The sequence below is a fragment of the Leptidea sinapis genome, chromosome 46 (genome assembly GCF_905404315.1).
Source record: "Leptidea sinapis chromosome 46, ilLepSina1.1, whole genome shotgun sequence".
NCBI lineage: Eukaryota > Metazoa > Arthropoda > Insecta > Lepidoptera > Pieridae > Leptidea > Leptidea sinapis.
The window spans coordinates 2,660,873-2,687,086 of record NC_066310.1 but is presented as its reverse complement, the minus strand read 5'-3'; the positions used below and the strand labels follow the sequence as shown (position 1 = coordinate 2,687,086).

The window sequence follows — 26,214 nt, the reverse complement described above, 5'->3', positions numbered from 1 at the left end:
AATTATCAACAGTTGTATACAAGACTTTATCTACACCCATAATATGAATCCTCTGAAAGATTCTGGAACAGTTAGCTTACTGCTAACATTCAAACAGCCAGCCCTAGTAGTAACCTAATATCATCCCTTACTGATTATATACAAATAAACTAAGTATTAAAGAAAGAATTATTAATATTAGTAGTAATTTACGGTTTGTATCGCCAATTATTAAAATTCACTTGATTATTATGTTATTTTGGAGCGTTTAAAATATCCGGCGGTGTGCTGTCAAAATTTGAATCGCTCAATTTTCCAAGAAAAATGGCGGGGTTTCGAATAACCTACTTTTTTTTTACGGCGCGCCATGTTCTGGTAGTGTGGAACGCGCGTAAACGAAAATGTTCTTTTTTTGAAATTCATACAGATACCACGCATCGAGCAATAAGAATGTGGCTGTCTGTTGAAACTCTTTGTGCATGAAGGGATCGAAAAAAAACCAAGGAGTGTTGTTATGAAATTCAGTACAACATTAGAGCACTCGTTTGGATGATCTAATGGTAATTACGACATTGGGTGTTTTAATGTTGGCAATAAGCTAACTGTTTCAGAATCTTTAATAGAGGATTTAAAGCATGGGTGTAGATAAAAATACTAACAGGTTAGTTACCAAAGATGATGATGATGACGATGAGCAGCACGGCGGCACCCTGCTTCCCCATCATGAAGGACACGAGGTACACCAGGCTCAAGAACGACAGCATCCCCAGCAGCAGCACCAGGAACATAACTCCTGCGGTGAACGAACAGTTCGTATGTTAAAGTATTATTGAAAGGGGACATGCGATCGCCAATTATCGAGAATTCACGAGTCTCCACAGATATTTTAGTGTTCCGTGCCACTAGGGTGACCATCGGTAGCCGGTACTTAGACCAGTTGGAGGCTCCTTTGCACAGGATGCCGGCTAGATTATAGGTACCACAACGGCGCCTATTTATGCCGTGAAGCAGTAATGCATTACTGTGTTTCGGTCAGAAGGCGCTGTAGCTAATGAAATTACTGGGCAAATGAGACTTAACATCCTATGTCTCAAGGTGACGAGCGCAGTTGTAGTGCCGCTCAGAATTTTTTGGTTTTTCAAGAATCCTAAGCGGCACTGCATTGTAATGGGCAGGGCGTATCAATTACCATCAGCTGAACGTCCTGCTCGTCTTATCCCTTATTTTCATAAAAAAAAACGACTCCGCTGTTCATTTTTGTTGGGTCATCAGACAAACGATCGTACGGAACATCTGATACTCAGCGGGATCACAGGCGCCTCCGTGAATAATGAATGCCTCCGCTGACACCGAAAGCGTTTCACAATTCTCACACCCAGCCACGATCAAAATTTCAAAACTCACACAACAGTGTACCAACTCGAACTAAATAACTAACGAACTAAATTGCTAACTTAATCCCCGACGCGAACGGTGTTGAAACCTTAAAACATACATTTGGGGGTTGATTAAGTTCCATAAATTTTTTATATTCGAGATAATGTTAATGTGTGGTTAAGACTTTTTTATGTATCGGTTGCTGCAACAGGGAACGCGAGGACTTGAAGCCTTAAACTCAGTACCTACCTAATAACCTGCAACTCAATGGGAAACGAGAGCGGGCGATGGAGGCAGTCTGTCGTCAGCGAGTCAGTCTATCGCTCTACGTTACTACGGCTACTTAGAGGAGATCCTCAGATCGTGTATGTATGGTTTGCTGTAAAAGTCAGCGAACGTGTAATTCGCATATAAATTATTATTATTAATTTATTGGAACGAAGTTCCTTATCGCGCGTTGTGAAAGGGGGCTAGACGGAAAAAATTCTTACGAAAAGTTGTCACGACACTTTTTGCTATAGTAAGCTATTGTAGGCTGTGCGACGTGCGCATGTTTCTCTGTCTGTCTGTTACAAATGGATATTAAATAATAATAATAATTTTATTTATTATTATATTAATAATAATATTACTAATTTATTTAATATTAAATTAATAATTTAATTATTAATGTATGTATATTAATTATTATAAGAAATGTTACAAAATAATATTATCAATATTATATAATATAATATTAAAAAAATTCTTATAATAATTAATATATATATAATATAAATAATTAGAATTTTATAATTTAAAATTAAAATTTCATTTAATTTATTAATAATTAATTTAAAAAATAAAATTTAAAATAATTATATATAAAATTTTATTACAATTCCTTCACTAATTAATCGAAAGGAAGTTCGTTCCATCGGGGTGTCCCTTGACACCACTCAACTTTTTTCTTTAGAGCGTTGGCAATGAGGCCCACTTAAACTTATGAAATAAACAAATGTACGCCTTGTAACTTGGGCGTCCAATAATAATCTGAAGGCAGTGACATTTTTATTATTATTATTAGTTTTATTTACGTATATAGCACCTTTAGAACGAAACTAACCTAATCCAAAATTTTGGGAAAATGTTAAACTATTGATTCTACTAAAAAGCACATGCTTTACAATCGGGTAAATCGAAAACAGTCGTATCGCGGACTAGAACGGTTAAAACGTATTCTACGTCTCTTTTACACACATGAGTTTTGTCACTCCCTCTCACGCCAATGTCCAATAGCATCGCACTCAGTGTTATATCAGCAGTGCCCAAGGAAAGATGTTACGCACTACATTAGTAAGTGACCTATTACGAATATAGGGTATGTTTCAGATATGCACTGCGACCACAGTGTACAGTGTGACGTCAATTTAGTATACTGTGAAGCCGTTCCTTTATAGCCAGTTATACTGGTTACTATTTAAAACGGAACGCAATCCCGTATACTGTCAGCCGCATTTTTGACGCAGCATTCAAATGAGTGTATTAAACTTTTCTAGTTCATTATCAAGTCTGCAGTGGCTAAAACCGCAACAAACAAAAGCGCATAATGAGATTATCTGTGTAGTAAGTCAAATTTCATTCAAATTCAAATATTTTTATTCATAATAGGATGTGACATCATTTATTGAAAGTCAAAATCTACCCACCCACTTCAAAAAGAATGCCTCAGATCTGAGAAGAACGGGTGCAATACTCAGCGGGCTTTTTTTTCATCGAAATATTATGATTACAAAGTAATATTGTGCAATTAAACTTATTATTTAATAGTCTGAGGGCGGTCGCTCCATTTCCAATCTGTGGTATCATTAAGAAAGTCATTTATGTTATAGTAACCTTTACCACACAAATGTTTTTTGTAAAATCATGTACATCGCCCCACAAAAGACTCACCAACTCGACTTAGCCGAGTAGTAGGCATCATAAGTTTATGTCTAATCCCGGTGTTAACATTAAGCCACGTATTCATTAGTAAACATTTGTTAATAAACACTGTTTATAAACTGTTCATAAACAATGTTTCTTAATGTTTCATCATCTCTGTAAACAGTTTATAAATAGTTCAGAAACATACGTGATGAAACATTGTTTATGTGTGTGCTGTAACAGTGGGGGCTGGATGATCTTGTTACCGGGAGGTCTGTTTGATGTGTTTTTTTATTATTATTTAAAGTTATTATATATTTTATTTTATGAAATGCTCACATAATGCCTCTATTTATTTACCGTATGTGTGGATTGATGCATCTACTATATTCAATAACTCTTGTGTTTAGTGTTTATATTGTAAGTATTAATTTACTTTTTTTGACTTACTCATGTAAGCCTTTAAGTTTTCGACATTTGAGTATTTTTGTTGGGTCACTTTGTATATATTGTAATAGAAATGATGTAAAACATCTAAATTGTAAATCTTGTCTTATAAGAGTGGCAATGAGTTTCTTGCTACTTCTTCTCATTAGCTCAACCCTTTACGAAGTAGCGGTAAATTCAATAAGAAACAATATTTTTATATTGTTTTTTGACATACATAAGTGTCATTTCTGTGACCTACATGAATAAAGTGTTTTTGAATTTGAATTTGAATATGGTACGTGTTGCCGTGCTCCCCACTACGTGTGGAGAGCAAAATGAAACATCTAGTTTATAAACAAAAGTTAGTTGGTGACAGTCTGGTGAAGTTCTGAAAATCATTTCAGGATCACCATCAAATCCGCGGAGGTCATTAAATACATAACTTCTATTCAACAAATGGTTTAAATCCACCACCTTTTCTTCTTTTTTTTTTTCGATTAACGCTCTTGTCAATTATTATGTAAGCATCAGAGAGCATCACTACCTCCTCGGGCGACATCCTGTGAACAACTGACAAGTGTGGACGGCCAAGTTTCAGAAACATGTGTTTATCGTAAAGTTGTTGAACGCTAGTCATTAGCAGTTTATCAACAAATGTTTACTAGTGAATACGTGGCTTTATGGCTATGACAGTTTGTAGCAAATTCACTTATGTGCCTATGACGTACCTAGGAAGTCGGGTTGGTCGATGGTGTTGTCCTTCTCGATGAGAGCGGCCATGAGCAGCGCCGGCACCACGAGCGCCAGGGTGTAGAACGCGGCGTGACTCAGCACGGTGGCCAGCCAGTGCACGGCGGCCGGACTGCCCGCCATCACGTGCAGGTGGCGCGTGCCAGACACGCGCTCGGCCGACACCAGGGCCACGCCGTTCGCCAGGATGAGCAGCATTACTGGCCAGCATTATTGATAGTGGCTTAATGGCTAATATGGGTCGTCGAATGGTTAGTGTTCTACTACTAAGCTAGAGGTCCCGGGTTCGAATTTCCGGTACGTGCAATCATTTATATGATGAATTTTTATATTTCCACCTTCGCCCGACACGCCACAAGTTAGGATTTCATCCCCACCATCTGGATGTGTGTCAGTCCTCCACAGTGCGGTTTTCAAGGAGCTTTCTCCCTCGTACTACAACGCTGTCGAATGAGCTTCCTTGTGCGGTGTTTCCGGGACGATACGACATGGGTACCTTCAAAAAAAGCGCGGACACCTTCCTTAAAGGCCGGCAACGCTCTTGTGATTCCTCTGGTGTTGCAAGAGAATGTTGGCGGCGGTGATCACTTAACACCAGGTGACCCGGACGCTCGTTTGTCCTCCTATACCATAAAAAAAAATATGGATGTTTGTTTCCGAGTCATGGATGTTCATATGTATTTATGTATGTTTAAGTATATTGTATAAAATATATCGTTGTCTTGTACCCATAGTACAGGCTATATGCCTAGTTTGGGACAAGATAATTTGTGTAAAGTGTATCAATATTATTATTATGACAGTAAGGGACGAGACGATCAAGATGCTTTAGCTCAGGATTTTTGAAAAACCCAAAAATTCTGAGCGGCACTACAAGTGCGCTCTTCACCTTGAAATGAACATGTTAAGTCTTATTTGCCCAGTAATTTCACTAGCTACTGCGCCCTTCAGACCGAAACAATAATGCTATTACTGCTTCACGACAGAAATAGATGCCATTGTGGTACCCATAATCTAGCCGCCATCCTGTGCAAAGGACCCTCCCACTATATACGATTAATATAGCAAATATAAAAGACCAACAACTGACACACATATTTGCTTCAACACAGTAAAGATTCTATATCTTAATTTTATATATAAAATTCTCATGTCACAATGTTCGTTCCTGTACTCCTCCGAAACGGCTTGACCGAATCTCATGAAAGTTTGTGAGCATATTGAGTAGGTCTGAGAATCGGCCAACATCTATTTTTCATACCCCTTAATGTTAAGGGTGGTCCACACGAAATTTTATTTTTTTATTTTTTTGACATTTTTTTTAAATTTGTTTGATTTATGAGTCAGGATTAAAAAATACTTTTGTATCGCGATTTTAATATCGGCAATACAACGTTTACTGGGTCAGCTAGTATATTATATATTTCTTATGTGCGTCTGTTGTAACTGAACTCCTCCTAAACGGCTGGACCGATTTTAATGGAACTCTCTGTGTGTCTTCAGATGGATTCGAGAATGGTTTAGATTCACAATTGAACTACCTCCTAAACGGCTGCATCGATTTTGATGATTTTTTTGTGTGTTTCAGTGAATTTGAGATCGGTTTAGATTCTCCATTCAGTCCATATAACATAATTCTCCTGCTCATGTGTATGATAGTGAAATCCTCCTAACGGCTGGGCCGATTTTTCAAATTTAAGACGTGTGTAAAGGACAAGGTCTGTCAGGTCCACTAGTAATATTGTATATCTATTTATTAAAGGTGCCCACAGCATGTCAGAGTAGATAAATTATTAACAATAAAAAAAATATAAATTAAAATCTTATTAAAAAAATAGACCACGGTTCCATTCCAATATGACATCTATTTAAGAGTAATGAGCGTACTAAATTAGATTTATTTGGTTAGTGTTTTTTGGCATAGAAAAGTCCCAATCGTTCTTAATTTGGTACTTGTAATAGAAATTAATATTAGTTGCAAGAAAGGCAGTATAATACGAGCCACTGGCTCACTCAGACGTCGTTTAAATAGTCAGACACTATTTAACAAAACATGTGTCATAGCCATGTTTAAAATTATTCTTTGTATTAGATTATATTGTATTAGATTATGACTGACTTATGACTTGAAAGGCGGCCCAGGTGCCGGCTTCCGCAGCGGGCTTTACGGGCTGGAGCTGCCGCGGTTGAAAGTCGCCGTGTTCCAGCGGGTGGTTGACGGTGGTGAGAGTGGCGCCGTCGGCCCACGGCAGGGCGTGCGTGGCCAGCACGTTGGACAGCACGTTGAGGGCCACGGGCGCGGCGTGTCGCACGCGCGTCGTGTACGACACCTGACAACCAGTTATTGATTTATTGTATTAACTTATTCAGGGACAATACAATCTTTTACAATAGTTAGGTATCAAATATACATAAACTAGAAGACAAAACAGTTCCATAAAGTAAATACTAATTATGTTATCTATTAATACGGCTTTACTCACGTTTTTAACGGTGTCGGTGCCGACTACATTCGGACCATTCGGAGATCCTTCATCGGGGTGAGTGTGGTGGGTTCGCGATAACGTCCCACCTCTTACTACGGACTTGTGCTCGGAGTGCGGCTGGACAGGGCGGGGGGCGCCGGTGATGACGAGCACGGTATCACTGACACTACGTCACTATTGGTGTCCACGGGTGCACAAAATGTACGCACACTGTCCACTACTACCTCCGAATGGTCGAAAACTAGTCGGTACCGGTACCGACACCGACAAAAACGTGAGTAAAGCCGTATTAATAAATAATTTAATAATGACTCATGAAAGTTTTAATAATTTAGTTACTAATTATGTTCACAATGGACAATGATGCATAATATATATATATATATATATTAAACCAAAACTGAAAACTACAAAATTACATCAAACAAAACGAAAATTTTAACAATTATAAGAACAGGAAACAACAACAATGATTTTATTATTTAGAGTTAACAATTTTTTACATTGAGTATAATATCGCCTACTATTTTCTTATATTTTTGTATATTTAATAAAAATATATCAATTTCAGTAAGATGTAAATTGTAAAAACTACAAGAGCGCCTCACAAATGTATTTCCTGCATAATTGGTTTTACAAGGTGATACATAAAAAGTAATCTAAGAACGAGAGGACATTCGAGATGTTCTAAATTTAATTAGATTTAACAACGATGCTGAGTCAAGCTTCCTGTTAATAATTTAAAATAGAAAATTTTGATCGATATACTTTCTTCTGTTAATTAATCATATGCAATCTCTGTTGCGGGGCTTCACTAACCCAGTACACTCGGACGAAGAGCATTCGTAAAAGCATGCCGTTTTGTTTTTGAGATAAATTCAATATATTTAATTCAATTACGCCATGACAATCTTCTCGTCCCAAATACCACAGTGCCTGAAGACGAAGGTTTTCAACGGGTGAGTGTTGACAGTCATGACTTGGGGTACGCAGACGTGGTCGCTCATTATGGGCCTGATGAGAAAGTTCATGTTCCCTCAGAAGTCAATGGAGAGAATTATGTTCGGAGTTTTCTAAAATGAGATCCGTAGAAGAACCAAAGTCACCACCAACATAGCCCAAATGATTGCGAAACTGAAGTGGCAGTGAGCAGGGCACATAGTTCGACGGACAGATGGCCGTTGAGGCAGTAAAGTCCTCGAATGGCGACCACGTACCAGAAGACGCAGTGTTGGGAGGCCTCCCACAAGATGGACCGACGATCTGGTCAAGATCGCCGGAATACGTTGGATGAGGGCAGCGCAGGACCGATCATCGTAGAGATCTTTGAGGGTGGCCTTTGTCCAGCAGTGGACGTCTTCAGGCTGATGATGAGGCCATGACAAGCACTTTTGAATGACAGGTCTTTCAACTCCTTTCCTGCTTAGCAGCGATGAAATACACACATGGTAACTAAGTAGTAAAACTGTACGTGACAATGTCTGATACTTCTATACGTTTGAGTAGTAACTCTATATCAATGTAGTACGACTCACCTTGGCGTCGGTCTCGTTAAGTTCTACGCCAGCTATATACTTGTTGTACTCTAGCTTATCGTCCAATCCAATTCGCAAGATCTCTGAAACATAATTATTTTTATTGAGCATACTTGATGTTTTTGTTATTATTATTAATGAAAATAAGGGACGATACAAGCAGGACGTTCAGCTGATGGTAATTGATACGCCATGCCCATTGCAATGCAGTGTCTCTCAGGATTTTTGAAAAACCCATACATTCTGAGCAGCACTACAATTGCGCCTGTCACCTTGAGACATAAGATGTCAAGTCTCGTTTGCCCAGTAATTTTACTAGCTACGGCGCCCTTCAGACCGAATCACAGTATTGTTAACACATAACTGCTTCACGTCAGAAATAGGCGCCGTAGTGGTACCCATAATCCAGCCGGCATCCTGTGCAAATTAATAATAATATTTTTATTTAGCCTCCCACTGGCCATTAATACCATTGCATTGCACTTTGCTTACTCACCAAGGCTAGGTCCACTGTAATAGACACAGACGTATAATATTAGAATCATTAAATTCGTGTATCCCCTAGCTGGGGCACAGGGCATCCACAGTGCATTACCATCGCGATCGGTACAGGCATTCTCTCTTAATTTCACTCCAAGTCTTTCCGATGTCTTTCGCTTCGTCAATGACAAGTTCGCTTTGGGCTGCCACGTTTGCACATATATCATCGGCATAATCCAAATCCTCTAGAATATTATTTTGTTATGCCCCATTCTATACCGCGGTGCTTGTTGTGCATTACATTTTTTAAAATTCCGTCAAGAGCGACAAGAAAAAGAAGAGTTGAAAGAAGGCACCCTTGTCGTAGACCGGCATGTACCGCTATTTCATCCGAGACGAGCCCATTATGTGTTACTTTCAAGTATAGTTCTTGTATAGAGTTTTGGTGATATTTATTATTTTCTCGGGGACGCCAATTTCTTGTAGGCGAGACCATACACCGGTCCACCTCAACGTGTCGAATGCTTTTTCAAAATCCACAAATGTAAGGTACATTTCTCTTTGTCATTTCGATGCCTGTTCTAGTACGATACGTAATGTTTACGTGGTCCGTACACGATCGAATGGGGCGGAAACCTGCTTGCTCACTACGGATGAGAGGGTCGATGACCGTCGAAAGCCTATCCATGATAACTTTACATAGTCTACAGTACTTTACATATCATACCTTGGAGGGTATTGATAGTAAAGTGATGCCTCTCCAGTTATTGCATTGGCTGAGGTCTCCCTTTTATTGGAACGGTGATAAGAATACCTTTACTCCAATCATCTGGTATTTCTTCGTCTCGCCAGAGTCTCGCTGGGGCAGGGGCGTTAGTGCCTTTGCGGCTGATACCATGTCCACCTTAAGCATTCCGCGGTGATGAGATCAGCTCCTGGGGCTTTGCCATTTTTAAGTGCGCGGATGGCATGCAATATTTCATCACCAGTCAGGGGTGAACAGTCAATGTTAAGAGTGCTTGAGGTCAAAGTATCCGTCGGCGTGATGTTGTTAGCGGGGTTATCGGGGATGCGGAAGAGTTCCTCAAAGTGCTCTTGCCAGCGTTGTAGCTGCCCTTCCGAAGTTACATTAAGCTGGCCGTCTTTGCTCTTTAAAGCTTTTCTCCTTGAACTATGTTTCCCCGTCAGTGTCTGTGTAGCTTTGTACATCTCCTTCAGATTTCCGGCGTCCGCTGCTATTTGAGCACCATCAGCAATATTCTCGGCCCACACCCTTCTATCCTGGCGTGTGCTGCGATAGCTGTTTTTGCGGTTTTGCCGGTATTCCCTCCTTTTTTTTAAGTTCTTTGCGACATCCATTCCGGCTTAGTGTTTGTTTTATGTCCAATAACGACGGAGCTGGTCTAGTATAGTCTTAGAATATACTAACAATTTTGATGTGTCAATGAATTCATATTCATTTATTTGCTATGGGTTATTATTGAATGGGTTAGCTAGTGGTTTAATGTTAAAAATACTATGAAGCTAATGTCAAGAGAGGCTGACTGTTAAACTTGTCAATCAATTCATCAGAGGGAGGCTATCTATGTATGTACGTACTGTCGGTGGCGCTGTCGGTCCTTGTGAAGACTACGTCCGGGTACGCGTCGCTGATCGTCCGCAGCGAGTACTGGTCCGCCACGTTGACCAACACGCTGCGGTCCTTCAAGCCGTCGTACACGCTCAGGTTCATGACCCGGCGGCTCCCGGCGGCGGGAGGCGGCGATGTTACGTTCATAATGGACGTTAAAAATGCAAACGCCAGTATCGGCAGCACAATTTGCTGAAATATAATAGATTTGTTGATAAAAATGGGACAAACGGACAAGTGGTACATCACATTCAATGAAAACCACTAAACGACAAGATTTGCAATCTCTCAAGAATGCTCTTAACTTGGAAATCCGTAGGTCGTGTCGGCATACTGTTACCATAAAGCGACTAGGCGAAGTGAGAAGTTTCAAGCAAATTAGGCTTTTTTATACTGTTCAAAATATACAAGAAACAAACTACAAAACAATTTAAGCCATCCTCATGAAACTTAAGTGTTTATGTGAGGAATAGCGAGTACACTTATTTTAAACTTAAAATATCTAAATATTAAATAATTATTATTCTAAACATATCCAATTAAAGTCGAAAAAAATTTACATATAATAACATGAATGAATTAAATAGCAAAGCAAAATAAAAACAATAGATATAATGAAAAAATGAGACAACCAAGCTATGCTCATTAGTAATAGGCATTTCCTAGAGATTGTGGCCATGATCAGCGGCACTCATTCCCAAGAAATGTCTTTAACATCGCCCTACATTACTACAATGATTTTGTATTACTGGTATCTCTAATAGAATGTGGCAAGTGATTTACGATTTTGGGCAATATATAGTTTCACTAACAAAAAAAAAACAAACCTATCATAGTAAGCTTGATGTGGTGATTTTATTAACCGCTAAACAATCTATACACACACCCCCATCATGACTGAATATAGATGCAATTCAGGTAAGTTTTATTGATGGCATGAATGTTTTAAATAATATATTCCTGCAATGTGGCTGTGAGCACTAGACGGTTCGAGAACATTCTAAAGGCGGTGCGGACGACGAGTATTTTGTCCGTATGCACTTATGGAAATAACATCTTAATACAAGTAGGATCTTCCTATTTTCATTAAAGAATACACATAATATAGTGAGCACCCGCTGAGTAGACTACAGCGCCACCTATCATACTACTTGCACTTACTATCCATAGTACCCACACATGCAACAACAGAGGAATCATACGAGCTTTATCAGCCTTATGTCTTGCGCCGCTTCTTCTCTCTCAGAGCGCCATTTATTTCCGAAGCGGTAGTTGTACCTACCTAGTATATCAGAAATGACATCAAAAAGAATTCTAAAGGAATCAATCTTGAGAAAATAAATGCCTTTTATGGTGAGGATATATATTAGTTTGTGGCGTGTAGTGTGATGACAGTATTGGAAGGGAGAGATCAGGACTAATAGTTTTTCGTAATACCCCCTGTGATAAATATAGTACAAGACACACAGTGAAGGGAGGTCTCTACGCAACTTATAGTGAGAGAAGTTGCGGTTCTGCGTTGCACGTCGTCGAATCCCTTTTAGTATTTTCTTTGCAATACCAAATATGTGATATAATTCCAAGACAAAATGCACGGTCACATCACGGACGAGTAAAAAAAGAAGGACTCCGCGCCATGATATTAGCAAGTGAAGCACCGTTATGCTAGTGTGTGTACGGTTACGGGGGACACTAGTTACACAATTTTTTCTCCCTTAAATAATGATTTATGGCCACAAATACTTATATAGTATCGGTTTTACACTTTTTCACAACGGACGACGGCATTTTTATAATAATTTATTGAGACGCCAACTGATCTGTCACAAACGATGACAATTCTCATAATGGCCGCCTATCGGCCTGTAGTAGTGTAAGTGTGTGCGTGGGGCTATGCATTTACACGTTAATCAGCTTGTTTTGATGCTACACTGTTATGTAAGGTGACACGGAGTCCTTTTTTTACTAGTCCGTGGGTCACATATAAAAAATAAAGTTACTTTCAGGCCAAGAATTATAAAATTTATATTATACTATTTAATAGTAACCTAGGTAGGACCACTCCTGTTAACAGAATATTATAATGTCCTATAACGATATATTTAAAATAGCAGATTTGGACATATTTTCGAAACTCTGATTTTCATGCGCAAAATTAAAAATCATTTAATTAAATAATATCATTTGTTATTCGTTTTTGATAACAGTTGCTATATTTTAAATTTAATTAATACAAAATTTAGTTATTGTTTATAGTTATAAGTTTTTCTTTTATATTTTTGTGTAAGTACTTCATAAAGTAAATTAGATAGTAAGTAAACAAGGAATTAAGTACTTTTTTTTATGGAAAAGGAGGACAAACTGCTGTTGTTAAGTGATCACCGCCGCCCACAATCTCTTGCAACACCAGAGGAATCACAGGAGCGTTGCCGGCCTTTAAGGAAGGTATACGCGCTTTTTTTGCAGGTACCCATGTCGTATCGTCCCGGAAACACCGCATAAGGAAGCTCATTCGACAGCTTTGTAGTACGTGGAAGAAAGCTCCTTGAAAACCGCACTGTTGAGGACCGCCACACATCAAGATAGTGGGGATGATATCCTAACTTGTGGCGTGTCGTGCGAAGGTGGAATTCGGCGGCAGGAATCAGGTTAAACAGCTCCTCGGAACACTCCCCATGATAAATGCGGTAGAAGACACACAATGAAGCAACGTCTCTACGCAACGCCAAGTGGTCCAGCCGTACACAGAGCACTGGGTCCCCGACAATTCGAGCTGCTCTGCGTTGTTCGCGGTCAAATGGATCGAGCTGATACTGGGATGCGCCAGACCAGAGATGACAGCAATACTCCATGTGTGGCCGGACCTGCGCTTTGTACAGCGCTAGAATGTGGGCCGGCTTGAAGTATTGCCGTGCTCTATTAATGACGCCCAGTTTCTTTGAAGCCAATTTGGCTTTGCCCTCCAGATGGCCACGGAATTGGCAATCGCTCGAGATTTCGAGACCCAGTATTCCGATAGGCGAGGCTAGGCGAGGCTTTAAGGGAAGTGTTGTCGAAGAGCGGTGGTACGACAAATGGGGTCACCGACCATGGCGAAACCCGTATTGTCGGTCGTTGATCAACTGGTGGCCCTCTAGGTATACCACGAGCTGACGGCTAATTATGCTCTCCATGATTTTGGAGAGCAGGGAAGTAATAGCAATAGGCTTGTAGTTTGCCGGATCCGAACTGTCTCCTTTTTTTTGGATCGGATGGACACGGGCTTACTTCCATGAGTCAGGGACTACGCCTTTAGAATAAGAGTGCCGGAATAAACGCGTTAGCACCGGCGTCAACTCAGGGGCACACGTTCTAAGCACGATTGGATTGGTCAGCGGTGTTTTTCCGTTGTCTTCAAGAGTCGAGTTGGAGGCGAAAAGAGCGCACAAGAGATCGGCTTTCTCTTTTGCCGTATGGGCCAGGGTGTCATTCCTCATGTGCAACGGCATGGACGGCTGGCTGAAGTTACCAAGAGCAGCTTTCGACAACGACCAGAACTTGCGTGTTCCGGTCGGGTAACTGGAAAGCTGCTCGCCGATTTTGACGACGTGTTTTTACTTGACTTTTGACTATAAGCCTTACTTTAGTTTTTAATGTATGTTAGTTTTAATTAGATTAGGCATATTATAGTAATTTTTTAGATAAGTGTTTTCATATTATTTGTTATTATATTTTGAAAATGTTCACGTGTATTTGTAGTGTTTGTTCCAAATAAGAAAGATATACTTACTTACTTTGCACGGGCGATTTGCCGCTTCAAAAATCTGGAGGCACGGTTGTATTTCCTCTTAAGAACTATGCAGTTCGGATCCTTTGTGCCCAGCGCCGCAACCCAAGTTCGATACGCCTGTTTTTTGCAGTCAGATGCTGCTTTAACTGATGCATCGAACCAGGGCTGTGATCTGCCACCGATTGGTACTACAGAGCTTGGTATAGAAATATCCATGCCCTGTAGTATCACTTCGGCTACTGCAACGGCGCAGGCACTAGGATCATCCGAAGGGAAACAAACCCTGCCCCAAGACCATACAGACCATACGCCAATGCAAAATTATGCACAGATCGCCCTGCGTAGTCTGTGGTACGTGATCCAAGCCATTTGGCATTGTGCCCGTTGAATGGCCATCGGTCCTCGGCACTAACCTAGGCCGCTACTTCACGCCGGTATTCTGTGCGAGTGTGGTTATTAACCCGGACGAGTCTGGCCCGATTGTGCTGACGTCATAAGACGGCAGCGTGACTCTCCCACTTCTAAAGAGCCCTTAGTCGCCTCTTGCGACACCCATCGGCCTGGGACTCCCATATTCTTTTTACGCCCCGGGGAAAGTACAGGGCGAAAGGGGTACTTGTAATTGAATTAATTGCATGTCGAGTTATATTAGTTACTAATGTGTAAATATACCAGAAGGCAACACATTGTATACAACGTGGGCTTCCTACTAAAAAAATAAAAACAATATTAGAGCTATGTCTTACCCAACAGAATGTTGATGTCTTCCTAGACCAGAGATACTTGGCTTGTCTCAACATCAGTACAACTAGTTGACGCCGGTATAGACTAAAGCCAGTTAATTTTTCATACTTCGGCTCTGTAAAATACATATGAAGATTGGTTGAGATCGTTTTAAATTGTTTCATAGTTAAACCCTAATTCTAAGGCGACTATACTTCTATATTATGGTTCCACAGTAGTTCCTCTAACGCCATCAAGTATTGAGTTGGGGGTTTCATGTTGTCTTTGTTCTTTGAGTGGTTTTAATGGTTGACGCTAGATGGCGCTAGTTTCTTTGTGCTTTGTGTGTTCGTAACAATATACATTATTGTATAGAAAATAATTTAACGATATTTAAACAGACATTAACTAAATTATGTGCAATAATAATATTGTTATTGTTTGTAATTAATAAATTCTTAATTAAAATATTATTCTTTCTACAAACGTGAAATAGCACGAGGAATAGAATTTTTTAAGATATTTGGTTTTGTTACGCCAAAGACGTATAATTTCTCCCGTGCGTACATAAAAGTACACACATATATTACAAGAATTTGAAAGTTAATTTTGTTTTGTTAAAAGTTCAAATTGAGGGCAATGTCATAGAGCGGTGACGTCACGGATCAGGCCGTTCGACCTACCTCAGAATTTTGATGTGACTCACCTTCTGCTTGGCTGTCTATTTCGTCTGCCGTGAATTGCGTGGTTACATCGCTACACAACCTGAAAGGTAAATTAAAAGTAAATTACACAAACAAAAAGTTGGCTCAGTTGGATGAGTACTCTCGCATCGAACGCGAGAGTCGTTTCATAAAAACTTTTCATAAAAATAAGCAAACAGTTCCTTTTACATTTAATCTGTTTGTCTTCTGGATTAGGAGATTTCCATACTGTCCCATTTAAAAAAAGACTGTATATGGATGTTAAATATAAGTACTATAACAGTAGGACATTTTGAAGGAGCGTCTACAATTACGTTTGAAACAAAATCGAAATATTGGGCAATTTAAAATACGTCTTACGGCCGTTCCCAATATTCAGTCTATCTCTTACTTGAGATAAAAATCGTTGACTTTTCTGTCCCAATAAACTTATCGACGGTAACTCACCTTATCCGTACACGCTGTCTGTGAATGGGACGACGTATAGCTTACCATAGCGGCTCTGACCATAACCTACTCGTGACCAATTTCTCGCTCCGCTTAAAGGCGCCTAGACGCCAATCGCCAAAACCCAGAAGCCTGCATCCTTCTGAGCGACCTTTCTTCCGGGAGGCGTTAGAGGCCAAACTAAGGGATGACCCAGCGCATGAACACGCTAACGCCGATACTCAGTGGAAACATTTTAAAGGTCATATCAACGATGCACTGGACCAGATCTCAAAGCGCAAAATGCCGGAGCGGAAGAGAGGATGCTGGATCTCCGATTGTTCATGGGAGCTCATTCAACGCAGGAATCATTTAAAAACTAGGGGTCTGCAAGATCATGAAGTAATGACCGAATACTCCGGGCTTAGCAGAGCTATCCAGGCCAGTTGTCGCCGCGACAAGAACAACTTCATTGAGGGCATCTGCAGTGACATTGAGAAACATTCGAACAAGCTACAAACTGCAGACCTTTTCAGGAAGGTTAGAGTCCTTTCCAAGCAGTTCAAAGCTAAATCGTGGATTATCGAAGATGCCGACGGCACTGTACTACACGAGCTCGACCACATTGCTGAAAGATGGCGTACCTACTGTGAGCAGTTATACACAGATCTCCACTCAACGCCCGAAGTTACCCCGGTTTGGAGGGACCTGGCACTGGAGCCCATGATTCTTGGTTCCGAGATATCTAATGCTCTACAGTCTCTCAAGAATAGGAAGGCACCAGGAAGCGACCAAATAACAGCAGAAGTGCTTAAAGCTATGGGTGACCTGGGTGAAGAGACACTATACAATATTTGTTCACACGTCTGGCAAAACGGTGATTGGCCGCGGGACTGGTCGGAATGCGTAATTCTTCCGCTGCATAAGAAAGGGTCAACCAAGAGCTGCGGCAATTATCGAACCTTATCCCTCATCTCGCATGCCAGCAAAATTTTGCTTCATATTCTCAATAATCGCATCCACTACTATCTGGATTGGCAAATTCCGCAGGAGCAAGCTGGTTTTGTGAAGGGCAAGGGCACTCGGGAGCAGATTCTCAATGTCAGGCAGCTCATTGAGAAGGCATACGAGTTTGATACGCCAGTGCTAATGTGCTTCGTCGACTACAGTAAGGCTTTCGACTGTGTTAATTGGAGTTGCTTATGGAGGGTTCTGCAAGAGCTTGGTGTACCAAATCATCTCATCGCTTTGCTTCGCACCCTGTATGGCTCAAGCCAGGGAGTTGTAAGAGTTGATAAAACAACCTCGAAACCCTTTAAGTTTCATCAAGGAGTGCGCCAGGGATGCATTTTGTCGCCCATTCTATTCAACGCCTATGGAGAGCACATTATGAGACGTACCTGCGAGAACTGGGAGGGAGGCATCACAATTGGTGGCGTGAAAATCACCAACTTGCGCTACGCCGATGACACTACTCTTCTTGCAGCAAATGAGTCAGAAATGGCTGCACTTCTTGAACGTATGGAGCGGATTAGTGGAGAGATGGGACTTCCCATAAACAGGTCCAAGACCAAAGTCATGGTGGTGGATAGGTCTGGGAAGTTGGAACTAACTGGTGCGCTGGGCCTAGAAATGGTGGACAACTTTATCTACCTGGGTTCCAACATAAGTAACGATGGTTCGTGCGAGAGGGAAGTACGCAGGAAAATTAGCATGGCTAAGAGCGCTATATCTCAGCTTTGAAGAATCTGGAGAGATCGCAACATTTCCGTAAAAACTAAGACCAAACTGGTACGGACCCTAGTCTTCTCAATATTTTCGTACGGCGCTGAGACTTGGACACTGAAAGCTGCAGACCGCAAACGCATTGACGCCTTTGAGATGTGGTGCTGGAGAAAGATGCTCCGTATCCCCTGGACAGCATTTCGATCTAATCTCTCCATACTGCGTGAACTCAGGATCTCCTCGCGATTGTCTTCCGAATGTCTGCGCAGAGTTTTAGAATACTTCGGTCACATCGCAAGGAAGGACAATGGAAACCTTGAGAGGCTCATTGTGGTCGGCAAAATAGATGGGAAGAGGCCTCGTGGACGCAGTCCAACACGATGGTCCGATCAGATCCGCTCCGCCCTTGACTACACGGTTCACAATGCCTTTCACACCGCCAGAGACAGGAATAGATGGAGAGCGATCATACGTGAGAAAGTGATACAGAGGGGTGGTCACGACCCTCAGTACTGAGGATTACGACGCAGGTAGGAGAGGATAGCTTACCAGCGATAGAAGTTTGTATGGAAATTTCAATTGACGCGTCCCAATAGAAGCGAATAAGAATGACTTATCGGGTATATTGGGACAGCTTTAGATTACTGACAGCTAATTACTGACAGTAGAAGGTAGTAATTTATCTCTATCTGTAGATAGTATATTGGGAACGGCCGTTAGTGATTGATATGATGTACCTACTTTGCGCTAAGCCAGATAATGCAACAAGTACTCACTTTAAGAAGACCTCTTCCAGAGTGGACTTGCCGACGCCGATGCTGTCGATACCGAGCTGTTCCCGCTGGCTCTCAATAAGCGCGAACAGCTTGGGGAACTTGTCGCTGTGCTTCGCGGGCAGGCTGTACGAGATGGAGTTGAGCGAGGCCTCCTTCACGGTGGCGTCGCCCACTACGGAGTGGACAACAGCCGAGATCGCCGCCTCGTTCGGGATCCCGTTGGTGATCAGTGATAGGCGATAGCCCGAACCTGGTTAAGCAGAATCCGACTCGATCAGCACGGTTCCCAACTCAGGGGATTTCCCCCCAAATTTAGGGGGAAAAATGTGGAATGGGATTTTTATAACTTCAAAGATTTTTTATTATTTCAAATTAAGCAAAATAAAGGTGTAATAGTATAGGCCCTGGGATAATATAATCTAGCGAATCATATTTATTTTTATACAACCGCCTTAACGACATCTAGTGCGATTGCTTGATCCAAAGAGTGCAGAGTTGAATAAAAAGCGTTTATGATTTTTAAAAAATCAGAATCTAAAGAAGATGATTTGAAATAAAGAATTTAAAAAAATTATGTTAAATTATTTATTGGTTGTATAAAATTTATTGTTCGTTTTATGATATTTTATTATATTTTATGTATTATTTATTTAAAAATATTTAATTTTTCACTTTATAAATAATAACAATTTTCTAGGGGGAATCTGTAGAAGTTGTGGTTTTACATTGAAATTCAAAAATTTATCTCCTTAGAGCCTAAGGAGATAAATTTTTGAGAATTGGTAACACTGTCGATCAGTACAAATGACGTACAGAAGCATCACTACACTAACATAGAAATCAGTTTGATTTTTTTGGAACGAAGTTCGTTATCGCGCGTTGCGAAAGGGGGCTTAGACGGAAATAATTAAGACCAAAAGTTGTAACGACACTTTTTGCTATAGTTGTAAGCAGTGCTGGTGCGTGTTTCTCTGTCTGTCTGTCTCTCTCTCTCTCTCTCTCTGTCTCTCTCATACAAAGCAAGCCAGTTATTTTCGTTGCGTCTTTCTATTTCGCATTGAACGTGTGGTGTCGCGACGATTATTTTTGTTGAATGTATACAGGCTTTTTGTACATAATAAATATAATAACTTCATTCCATCCGGGTGTCCCTTGACACATCTCAAGTTTTATTATATTATATTATTAGCTGGTTTTTTTAAAAGGGCGGTGGTGGCCAAGTCTGAAACTACGAAACTAAAAGAAAAGTCGTGATAGGAGTCGTGCCCTCGTTTTATACGAAACCAATAACTGTATATTTAGTTTTTTTTTAATTTCTTGAATTTTTGACGGAAATCGACCTGAATGATTTTACAAAAAAAAATACATTCTGTATTATTGGACCAGTGGACTCTGTTGCTGATAAGGATCAATCTTTTCAATGAAATGTATTACAAAAAATGAAAGGAAATACCAAAATTTTTGTTTTATTATTTTTACACGGAAGAAAACTCACCACCTATTCAAACTAAGGTTATAAGAGAGACGTATATACTTATGTATTGGAGTCAACGGAAACTATTTCGAGCAACTTAAAAGTTAGGTAAAAGTGAGATATCAAAAGCATTGCGTAAAATTCTTCTTTTTCCTTTAATTTTTAGTAACACATATCTTTGATTGATCTTTATCAGCAACAGAGTCTATTGGTTCAATAATACAAGATGATTTCCGTAAAAAGTTCAAGAAATTTAAAAAACTAAATATGCAGTTATTGTTTGCTTATAAACCGAGGGTAAGACTTCTTTCACGACTTTCCTCTAACGGCTGTTCCCAATATATTATCTACAGATAGAGATAAATTACTACCTTCTACTGTGAGTAATTAGCTGTCAATAATCTGAAGCTGTCCCAATATACCCGATAAGTCATTCTTATCGCCTTATATTGGGACGTGTGAATTGCAATTTCCATACAAACTTCCGTTCCAAACAAACGTGAGTTACCGTCGATAAGTTTATTGGGACAGAAAAGTCAACGACAGTTACGATTTTTATCTCAAGTAAGAGATAGAATGAATACTGGGAACGGCTGGTAGTCTCGTAGTTTCCGACATGGCTATCGCCACCCGTCTCGAAAAACCATCCTCTATAGTCAAAGTCAAAAAAAATTGTATACACTGTAAAACTTTATAAGTTCTTTAGTGCAAGTCAGGATGAAGTACAAAAGTAACAATAGCATCTAAATGAGTATAACAATATTCATTAACAAAATTTAGAATATTTATTCCAATTATCTTTATCATTCAAATAATTTTTCACATTATAATAGGCCTTAGATGTTAATTTATTTTTTATGTTACATTTAAATTCTTTTATAGGTAATATTTTAATATCATTTGGGAGTTTATTATAAAATATAACACTGGGCGTCATTAATAGAGTACGGCAATACTTCAAGCCGGCCCACATTCTAGCGCTGTACAAAGCGCAGGTCCGGCCACACATGGAGTATTGCTGTCATCTCTGGTCTGGCGCACCCCAGTATCAGCTCGATCCATTTGACCGCGTGCAACGCAGAGCAGCTCGAATTGTCGGGGACCCAGTACTCTGTGAACGGCTGGACCACTTGGCGTTGCGTAGAGACGTCACTTCTTTGTGTGTCTTCTACCGCATTTATCACGGGGAGTGTTCCGAAGAGCTGTTTTACCTAATTCCTGCCGCCGAATTCCACCTTCGCACGACACGCCACAAGTTAGGATATCATCCTCACCATCTGGATGTGTGGCGGTCCTCCACAGTGCGGTTTACAAGGAGCTTTCTTCCACGTACTACAAAGCTGTGGAATGAACTTCCTTGTGCGGTGTTTCCGGGACGATACGACATGGGTACCTTCAAAAAAAGCGCGTACACTTTCCTTAAAGGCCGGCAACGTTCCTGTGATTCCTCTGGTGTTGCAAGAGAGTATGGGCGGCGGTGATCACTTAACAACAGGTGACCCGTACGCTCGTTTGTCCTCCTATTCCATAAAAAGAAAAAGAAAAACACAATCCACTTTAAAAGATTTAGTAATTTTACGGAGCCTAGTAGATGGAATTGAGAGTTTATGTTTGTATATATAATCGGCCAAGTGTGTGTGGGCAAGTCGGTCGCGGGAGACCTCGTAGAACATTTGTCGACCAAATTGGGGACGTTTTGAGAAAAGGAGAGGTCCGAAGCACCCGCAACCGGCGAGCATGTATGAAAACAGTAATGAATGTAGAGGAAGCGTGTGAGGTTTGTTAGGATAGAAGCAAATGGCATTCTATTGTCTCTGCCTACCCCGACGGGAACAAGGCGTGAGTGTGTGTATGTATGTATATAATCGAGAACAATATCAGAATATCCCCACTATCATCTCGCCAGGTGTACGTACCGATGGCTCGTTTGAGCTGCATGGTGGGCGCGTGACAGCGCAGCTCACCCGCGTGCAGCGCGGCCACGCGGTCGCCGAGGGCCTCCGCCTCCTCCATGAAGTGAGTGCTGAGGAGCACGGTGCGCGACCCGCGCAGAGCCTGCGGACCGACCGATTGTTGTATTGTACTATCGACGAAATGGAATCGTCACCCACCTTAATGCCATTTTCACGATGTAATGTCACAATCATGATAAACATTCCTGATTCCTGCCGCCGAATTCCACCTTCGCACGACACGCCACAAGTTAGGATATCATCCTCACCATCTGGATGTGTGGCGGACCTCCACAGTGCGGTTTTCAAGGAGCTTTCTTCCTCGTCCTACAAAGCTGTGGAATGAGCTTCCTTGTGCGGTGTTTCCGGGACGATACGAAATGGGTACCTTCAAAAAAGGCGCGTACACCTTTCTTAAAGGCCCGCAACGCTCCTGGATTCCTTAGTGAGAATGTCCTCATTTGTCCTCCCTTTCCATAAAGAAAATTGTAAAATTTAAGTAGAATAATGATAGAATGTATGTAGCTATGTAAATTTTAAATAATACCTACTTGTTGTTTCGTAAAACTTCCCCTCGTGTAACCTGTAACCATTTTTTTGCGACCGCAGCACAGTAAGCTAATACTTCCTCTGGTATTGCAAGAGTGTGGGCGGCGGTGATCACTTAACACCAGGTGACAAGTGACCCGTACGCTCGTTTGTCCTCCTACTCCAGAAAAAAAAACAAGTAAGTCGAAATTCGACACTCAATATCCACATATTGTCATACAATCTTGTTCCTGCAATTATCGGCAAAACGTGTCATGAACTATGAAATTTATCAATAGTACAAACAGACCCACACATAATATATTTTCTTGATGAATCTCATTCGAAAAACCAACAGAATCAGTTCATCTCTTTGTTGGAAAAGCATTTTCGCACTACCTCCGATCCGAATCCGTTCCGTACCCATGACAACACAATCCGAAGAAGTTATAAACTAGATCCGGCTTCCGTCATCCAATTTCGTCATCCAACCTTTAGAAATAGTGTTGAACGTGAAACTGGCTGTCTTTTTAGTTCATATCGCATCTGATAGATGGTGCATAGAGCACAGAGATAAAGATTAAAACATGCTAACAATATTTCTGCCGAAAGTTAGCTTACGGTCACCGGTATTATGCTCGCTTCTTGTTCCCTCTCAAGTGGTTGCTGTATGTGTGAGTGAATAATAAATGTGTAAAGTGTAGATCCGTCTTTGATTTAAACATTGGTGCCGAAACCCGGGACTGGACTTAGTAAAATTCGTGAGTACTAGTATTAAGAACATAGTGTAATCAGTGAAGTGAATAGAACAGAGTCAATGATTTGAGAACTTGTAAAAATTTAAATAATTTCTCAAAGACTTATAAAAATCAGAAGCAATCTTGGACTTGTAAAATTTTTCCTGTTTTAATTTTTATAACTTAGTATATTTTGTGCAATCTTGAACTTGTAATTTTTTTCGAGATTTTCATTATATGGACTTAGAATAATTTCGTTTGAAGCATTCAAGACTTGTAAAATTTTAAGTTTGTGAGCATTTGAATAAAAAAAATAAAGTAAAAGATGGAGAAGATAATTAGTGAGCAAAATCGTTATTTTGCTCACAAATGCGTCCATGCGTCAATGAAATCAGTGCAATCTAATTTAGCACAGGTAGAAACAAAAGTAATAGCAAACTTCGCTAAAGAAGAACTTCAGAGTTACGATGTGCTATTAGCAACGGCGATTGTAAAGGTTACATCAAGTAGTGGAAATAAGTATTCTGTCCGAGTTTTACTTGACCAAGGCTCACAAGCATCTTTTGTGACCAGATCAACCGTACAATTACTTGGTCTTAAAAGCAAGCCTTTTAATGGTGTGGTGTCAGGTCTGGGAAATGAACAAAAGAGAATTAGAGATGTAGTTTCTTTGTGTCTAGAGTCTTGTCATAATCCACAATTTTCTATTCAAGTTAGTGAATATGTTTTAGGGTCACTTATTTCCATGCTTCCTAATAAAAAACTAGATAGTTCGCAGTGGGTCATCCTACAAGATTTGGAATTGGCTGATCCAGGTTACACTTCGCCAGGTACGATAGATATCCTGCTTGGAGCGGAAGTCTACAGCGAAATTTTACTAAGCGGTATGTTGAAAAATCCATCAGGAAATCTCATTGCTCAAAATACGGTCTTTGGATGGGTCTTATCAGGAAAAGTGACTACTGAATCGCAGTTGGAAAATAAAGAAGTCGTTAGCATGCATATTCAGATAACAGAGGATGAGATACTTAAGAAGTTTTGGGAAATCGAGGCTGAACCAAACACTATTCAGAAGAAACTTACAAAAGATGAACAAAAATGTGAGGAGCTGTACGATACTACTACAGTGAGAAACAAAGAAGGAAGGGTCGTTGTAAGGCTGCCATTTAAAAGTGACGACCCTGATTGTCAATACGGTCAGTCAAAACAAATTGCAACGAGAAAATTATCGCTTTAGAGAAGAGATTAATGATGAATCCCGCACTTTACGAGGAGTATAAAAAGGTGCTGGATGAATATATTGTGTTAAACCACATGACTCTAGTCAAAGAGGAGGAAATCAATGATCCGAAAGCTGTGTACCTTCCTCACCATGCAGTGGTGAGAGAGGATAAACAAACGACCAAAGACCGCGTTGTATTTAACGCATCTTCAAAAGGAACTGACGGTGTATCTTTAAATGACGACGTATTAGTTGGACCAAAACTTCAGCATGATTTGAGACACCTCTTAATGAGATGGCGGACGCATCGCATTGCTGTCTGCGCTGATTTAGTGAAGATGTATAGGCGGACACGAGTGTCAGATCAAGATACGAATTATCAAAGAATATTATGGAGGTGCTGTGATTGACAGCCCTATTTTGCTATTGTTGCCAACATCATCCAGGTTCATAGGTCGATGTGGACTGTGTCAGTTGTCTTTGTCATCTTCAATGCAACGTGTCATGTCTTCAATTGGAAACAATGAAACCTTTGTAGGTACTCCCTTTAGAAATCTTTGATACGCTACCGATTTTAGTGCTGCATTGTTTTGACTCAAGAAAAAATCTGTTTTTGCAATGCTTGGTCTACTTTAGTATTGGTGTGTTCTGACGAGCTGTTGACGTCTTTTATGTATGGGAGCATCTATAGAATGAACTCATATTAGATAAGAATACCCTTCCGTGTCAAAGGAATCTAATTCATCGGTCGTAAGTATAGTTTGGTGTAACAGAATCTTAGACCTTGTCCACATATAGGGAACGAAAGCCAGCGTAAGATATCTTTTCTCTTCTTTCGTCTATTTCTTTACAGCATTATTTCGCTGTCGTTTTTTATATCTGGATTTGGCCTTATTGATTCATCATTTAATTTGGACGAATTGACAACTATTACAATATTATTTTTTTATTTTTGAGAATAGTTAATCTTAGCGTCCGATTCCTACTTTAAAAAAATCATTTTATTGACTAAATGACTTTAGGCTGCAGATTGATAACACTGTCAGGATAGGTTAGGTTTTATATGATTGTTTATATAACCTTTCTCATTTTGTACAATATTTCGAACAACAGATCGATTAGAATTGAATAGAATATAAAACATAAATAAAAATTAACAAAACAAAAACAAAAATATCGCAACAAAAAACACACAACACAACAATTTACAATATTAATTAATTGATCTTAACATCATATGTCTCAAGGTGACGAGCGCAATTGTAATGCAGCTCAGAATTAATGGGTTTTTCAAGAACCCCGAGCGGCACTGCATTGTTATGGGTAGGGCGTATCAATTACAATTTCTCGTTTCGTCCCTTACTGTCATGAAAAAAAATAACTATAAGGGCATTTTGCTCCTAAGCTAATCTATATGAAATATATAAAAATGAATTGCTGTTCGTTAGTCTCGCTAAAACTCGAGAACGGCTCGACCGATTTGGCAAATTTAGGTCTTGAATTATTTGTGAGAACAAGACCAGACCAGAGAAGCTTTAAAAGGTGAATAAATAGGAAAATGCTGCTAAATTAAATAAAAACAACTAATTTTTTTTCCTTTGATGTGT

General features: G+C 40.1%; 1 protein-coding gene across 1 annotated transcript in view; it reads right to left on the bottom strand.

The window, feature by feature from the left end:
- LOC126977912 (phospholipid-transporting ATPase ABCA3-like) overlaps window positions 1-26,214 on the bottom strand; it is a 91,617-nt gene that overhangs the window by 28,365 nt on the left and 37,038 nt on the right. Inside the window, exons 14-22 of the mRNA XM_050826593.1 lie at window positions 22,085-22,223; window positions 18,695-18,944; window positions 15,770-15,828; window positions 15,087-15,199; window positions 10,541-10,763; window positions 8,462-8,544; window positions 6,560-6,770; window positions 4,419-4,640; window positions 650-772 (exon numbers count right to left, since the gene is read on the bottom strand). Of these exons, the coding sequence (XP_050682550.1) occupies window positions 650-772; window positions 4,419-4,640; window positions 6,560-6,770; window positions 8,462-8,544; window positions 10,541-10,763; window positions 15,087-15,199; window positions 15,770-15,828; window positions 18,695-18,944; window positions 22,085-22,223 (1,423 nt within the window). The remainder of the gene's footprint in view (window positions 1-649; window positions 773-4,418; window positions 4,641-6,559; window positions 6,771-8,461; window positions 8,545-10,540; window positions 10,764-15,086; window positions 15,200-15,769; window positions 15,829-18,694; window positions 18,945-22,084; window positions 22,224-26,214) is intronic.